Source organism: Bison bison, unplaced genomic scaffold (genome assembly GCF_000754665.1).
Source record: "Bison bison bison isolate TAMUID 2011002044 unplaced genomic scaffold, Bison_UMD1.0 scf7180017864037, whole genome shotgun sequence".
Classification (NCBI taxonomy): domain Eukaryota; kingdom Metazoa; phylum Chordata; class Mammalia; order Artiodactyla; family Bovidae; genus Bison; species Bison bison.
The window spans coordinates 6,251,346-6,256,529 of record NW_011494609.1 but is presented as its reverse complement, the minus strand read 5'-3'; the positions used below and the strand labels follow the sequence as shown (position 1 = coordinate 6,256,529).

General features: G+C 58.3%; 1 protein-coding gene across 2 annotated transcripts in view; it reads right to left on the bottom strand.

The window, feature by feature from the left end:
• The window catches only part of POFUT2 (protein O-fucosyltransferase 2), a 13,486-nt gene extending 8,426 nt beyond the window's left edge, over positions 1-5,060 (bottom strand). For both annotated transcript variants that reach the window (XM_010834877.1, XM_010834878.1), the window contains exons 1-4: positions 4,921-5,060; positions 2,979-3,229; positions 822-966; positions 111-221 (exon numbers count right to left, since the gene is read on the bottom strand). In XM_010834877.1, coding sequence (XP_010833179.1) covers positions 111-221; positions 822-966; positions 2,979-3,229; positions 4,921-5,051 — 638 coding nt within the window. In that variant the 5' untranslated portion in view covers positions 5,052-5,060. The remainder of the gene's footprint in view (positions 1-110; positions 222-821; positions 967-2,978; positions 3,230-4,920) is intronic.
• Positions 5,061-5,184: the final 124 nt, after the last annotated feature.

Here is a 5,184-nt window from a genome sequence, read left to right as displayed (position 1 = left end):
GCCCCCCCCCCCCCCGCCACGAGCCGTGCCAGCAGTATGGCACACAAACACACACAAGCACACGCGCACACACATACCAGCCATCATCCAGGGACCACGCAGACACTCACCGTGCAGACGTGTTTCTCAATAGTACAGGCGCGATGACGGAGGCCGATCCCTGGACAGACAGACAGGAAACGTTTAAACCCCTCGTCTCTTCGTAACCCCAAAACCATCCTCTGGAAAATAAGACCCACGGCACCCCGTCAGTGTGGTGTGTTCATCCGTGGGCAGGGAGTCAAGTCCAGATGCACAGCCTGACCTGGAGAAGCTCGGCCAGTTCTTGTGTGAAAACTTGGTTGTGATCACAGGTAGAGATAGTGTGGAAGTTTTTAAAGAAATCACAAATTTCACCTCATCTGATGAGACCACTGACACTCTTCTCAGGAAGCTGGATGGTTCAATGACGGGAAAACAGGGCAGCCCCAGAGGAACCCGGAGGAAATAAAGCTTTATGTGTCAGGGCCCGTTTTGGCGTAACTATCCTCAAACCAACTCTGCTCTCAAGAGCTCCTAGTTCTTAGAACCACATTACTCTGGTCCTCTGCTGGGGAAGGTGGGAAAGGGGGCTGTGGAGGCTGCAGAGGGAGGAGAAGAGGGACAGCACTTCCCCAGGCCGCACTTCTGACAGCAGCGCAGCCTGGGATGGTGCCATCTCCACGACCAGGTTCAAATGCATCAGAAGTGGAAACGGATACTTCGAAACAGCCCGAGTCCCCAAATGCGGCAACAAGAGCCGCCCTGGACGTGGGCCGTGCCCGCGGACCTCCCAGCGGTACCTGTAATACTCGTGCTTGTCCTGAGAGTACAGCGGTGGCTCGATGCAGGGCCGGCTGTCAATCTTCTCTTCCCAGGCCCCCTCCTTCCAGCCTTCCGCGTAGCCTTGCAGGATGTAGACCTGGTCGATGAAGGGCCCGCCAGACTCTGGAGGAGACAGGACAGACGAGAACGGGGACCACATCTCAGGTTATAGGGACACAGAGAATCACCCTGTATGGAACAACACTGTCTTCCCAAACAGGACTGGAAAGAGCTTGTAACAAGAGAGATGATGGAAAAACGACCTCAGGACATGGGGGTCCAACATGGCGGGAGGGCTGCCACAGTGGGGACGTCCAGGCCCCTCAGCTCCTCTGGGCCCCACGCTGCCCTGACCTCTGACAGCACCTGGGAGGGCCCTGGGCCCTCTTCCCTCTATGGCCACACTCCCCTTCCTTGGGGGCAGGGCTGGTCCTCTGCCCTCTCCTCTCCCGGGTCTTCCTCCTCTGGCTCCCTCCCCAGGGTGCTTAGAGCCCAGGGCACCCTCCTTCCCCAGGCCCCTGACCAGTTATCTCCTCCAGGGCTCTCTCTTGACCCCTGTGAGGCCATTCAAACTGCAGCTCCCCAAAAAAGATGCCTTCCCAGGCCACGACCACCACCCAGACCCCACACCACTTCCAGCTTTCTCGTCCTGTGGCTCTGGTGCCTGCCCCAGAGCTGCGTGTCCCCATCACTGACTTAAGCTTGGCCCCCACTCTGCAACGGGGGGCCCAGGAGAGCAGGAGTCAGCGTCCCTCTCACCCACCGCTCCCCTCACACCTAGAGCCTCCGGGCCACCAGCCGGTGCTCAGTGAAGAGGTGTTCAGAGGCGGAACGATGGAGCCTGGGAATGAGCGCGCTCCAGCGAGTGAAACCCAGGGTCATCCACATTCGTTCGGCTTGGGCGCTAACACCCAAAGCTCAGGGGCTCCTACTGCAAGGCAGGGGTGGTGACACCGGAACTGAGACACTGATACACCCACGGCACAAGGCCTGAGGGTCTTCTGGGGTGGCACCCACGTCTGTCCCCTCTGCAGGAAGAAACTTAAGCGGGGCCAAGGCTGCCACCTTTACTCTGTCACCAGTGGGCTCAGTGCTCACCCTGCTGCCCAGCCCAAGGGATGAGGTGGCAGAGCAGCAGGAACCACACCTGTCTGCCATCACTTGGCCCAGCTCGTGGTCGAGGCCGCGCCCCACCAGCAAGTCAGGGTCCAGTTCCCTGGGGGCCAAGCCCCGTGCAGAGCAAGACCGAGCCTGCCCCCCTGGGAGGAGCTGGGTCAGACGGGACACCCCATCCCCTCTCGGGTAGGGAGGCCGACCTCCAGCCTCGGGTCCGCCTTCCTAGCAGCAGCCACTTCAAGGCTCCAGACCTGCAGCACCCACAGGTGTGGTTCCTGCTGACCTTGAAGGGGAAAACGTCTTCAGGCGACAGGGCCTGCAGTGCGGCGAGAACAGAGCCTGGTGAGGACATACGGGCCTGTCCTTGGCGGGAGCCGCAACCCTCAGGCCCCCAGGCCACACAAAGCAGAAGTCCCACGACCACCGCTCAGGAGCCGTGACTTGGCTCTTCCAGGCGGCTCCAGGGACGTGGAGCAGAGATGACCCTACTTAAGTCCATGTCTCCTAAACAAGGTAGCAGTGTGCTCCCACACCTTTATCCTAAGAAATCGTCAGCTCTTCTCTCTTAAGAGCATTAAAACAGGAACCCTGAGCAGGACTGAACAAGGCAGGACATGGCGTTACATGGCTCTGCCAGCACATGGCCCCGCCACTCATGCACCGAGCTTTCCTTCAGGTGAGAGTGGCCTGGCCTGCACAGAAAGGGAGGCCCGCGGTACAGCTGGGACGAGGCCGGCCTCCGGGCAGCGGCCTCCCCATCACAGCTCCACTTCACCAAGCTGGCTTGGGTTTTCAGAGGCAAGGGGACACATAGCTCAGATGCTTCAGATCTATTTCCCTAAAAAACTACGAAAAGACCAAGATCACTGGTCGTGGGGAAAACAGAAGCAGGAAGCAGGGCCCCTACACAAAGGCCTGAGGAGAGACGGCCCCACTGGCCAAGGTCTCTGGTCTGGCCGGACATTCACACCAAACCAATGACCGCCTGGCCCCAGTTAAAGGACCACCACCCACCTCACCTGCGATGAACTGCTCGTACTCAATGACGGGGATGTTTCTGTTGAGACTTGGAAGGTCAAAGAAGTCAGACCAGGGAATCCGGACCTGGTGAATGTCAGGGCTCTGCCAGTGGTAGAGGCGGCCCCAGGGGGGCAGCACCAGCACCCACTCCTCCGTCTTCAGCAGAGTCTTCAGGAGGGAGGCGATGCGGATGTAGACATCTCTGCGGAGGTTGAAGCCCTCGGGGGGATTGACATCGTACAGAAGGTACCTGGCAGGGTGGGCAGGGCAACAGCGCCTCAGGGCCAGGCTCTGCGCGGAAAACCCAACAGCCTACATTCGCAGCCTGGCCCGGACACCAGGCACCACTGGGAGTTTCTGGTCTGTGAAGTGGAGGCAGCAGCCCACCCATTTCTACGAGACCAGTTACTTAAAGAGCCCTCGAGTAGGCACAGAAAGCATCTTAGCATCTGTTTAACCATCAGCAATAACTCACAGCTAAAACCAGCAGGATCTCAATGGCTAGAATCTGAGCCCTCATCCCGTAGGGGTTCTCAATCTTCTTGGTCTACGGACCCCTGCACATTCTCAACAATTATTACATTCTCAACAATTATTGAGGACTCCAAAAGGCTGCTGTTTATGTGAGTTAAATCTATCAATAATTCCTATATTAGGAAAAAAGCAAGAACTTATTTATGAATTTCCAGTATTCAAGACAAAAATCATGAGTGAGAAGAGTGTCAGTGTTTTTAATTTCTGCAAGTCTCTCTTCAGTCAGGCAACACCTGTATTCTCCTGTCTGCTTCTCCATTCCCTGTGTTATGATACTACAGGCCAGGTGGTCTCTGAAAACCCCCACAGTAAACTCATCAGTTCAGTTCAGTTTAGTCACTCAGTCATGTCCAACTCTTTGTGACCCCATGAATTGCAGCATGCCAGGCCTGTCCATCACCAACTCCCGGAGTTCACTCAAACTCACATCCATTGAGTCGGTGATGCCATCCAGCCATCTCATCCTCTGTCGTCCCCTTCTCCTCCTGCCCCCAATCCCTCCCAGCATCATAGTCTTTGCCAATGAGTCAACTCTTCGCATCAGGTGGCCAAAGTACTGGAGTTTCAGCTTTAGCATCATTTCTTCCAAATAACACCCAGGGCTGATGATCTTCAGAATGGACTGGTTGGATCTCCTTGCAGCCCAAGGGACTCTCAAGAGTCTTCTCCAACAGCACAGTTCAAAAGCATCCATTCTTGAGTGTGTGCAAAATGCAGACGGCATCCCAGTGTTTCTAGGAAAATGACCTGGAACCCTGGGGGTCCCTGAGCACCCAATGAGCACTGCTGCCTTGTCCACAGCGGGACTCCCCTACACAAGGCGCCGGGAGGGGACTCCTGCTTCTGCTATGGTCTCACCCTCCCTTCTCTGCACCTCCGTTTGCGAAACAGACCATGCTGGAACGCCTGGCCTGGGCCTCCAATTCCCCAAAACTGCCAGTCTACCGTCTGTACACCCTGCACCCAGCAGTGTGTTTTGGGTCAGGCCCTCCCTCAGTAACAGCTGTAGGGCACTGACGCTTCTTTCTCACTCCTGAGACTTATCTATGGAACAACCAGCATCTGTATAGGGCGGAAATTCTCCTGCAGATAAACAAGGCTGGGCTTTAAGAGCCACCCTGTTCGAACATCTGATTCTGGGGCTCCTCGAACGCCAGGTAACACTCCGTATCACCTAACTGGGGCCCCCGCCCTGCCCCCTAACGTGGACCCAAGCCTGTCCTTCCATGGGGCTCCGGGAGGCCGCGGTCGCCAGGCGACCCTGGCTCGCGCCCCCAAGCCAGGGCGCCAAAGGTGTAGGGCAGATCGAGGCCCCGCCGCTCCGCACCCCCTCTCCGAGCCCCGCCTCCCGGCCCTGTGCTCCGGGTCCCGGTCCCGGCCCCACCGATGGCGCGGACGCGCGTTTACCGTCTGCGGGACGCCGCCCCCGACAGGATGTCGGCTGCCGACTGGCCAGGCCAGAACTCTTCGCCGAAGGCCGAGGCCGACGGCCAGGATGCCGCCCAGAGCAGCAGGAAGACGACGGCAAGCGCCGCCATGGCCCCGGGCGGCCACGCACTTCCTGTAGCCGCGCCCCACCCCGGAAGCGCAGCGCGCCCTCTGGGAGAGCGTCTCCCGTAGCCACGGCAACGCCACGGGGCCCACCCAGCGCATGCGTCGTGCGTGATCCCG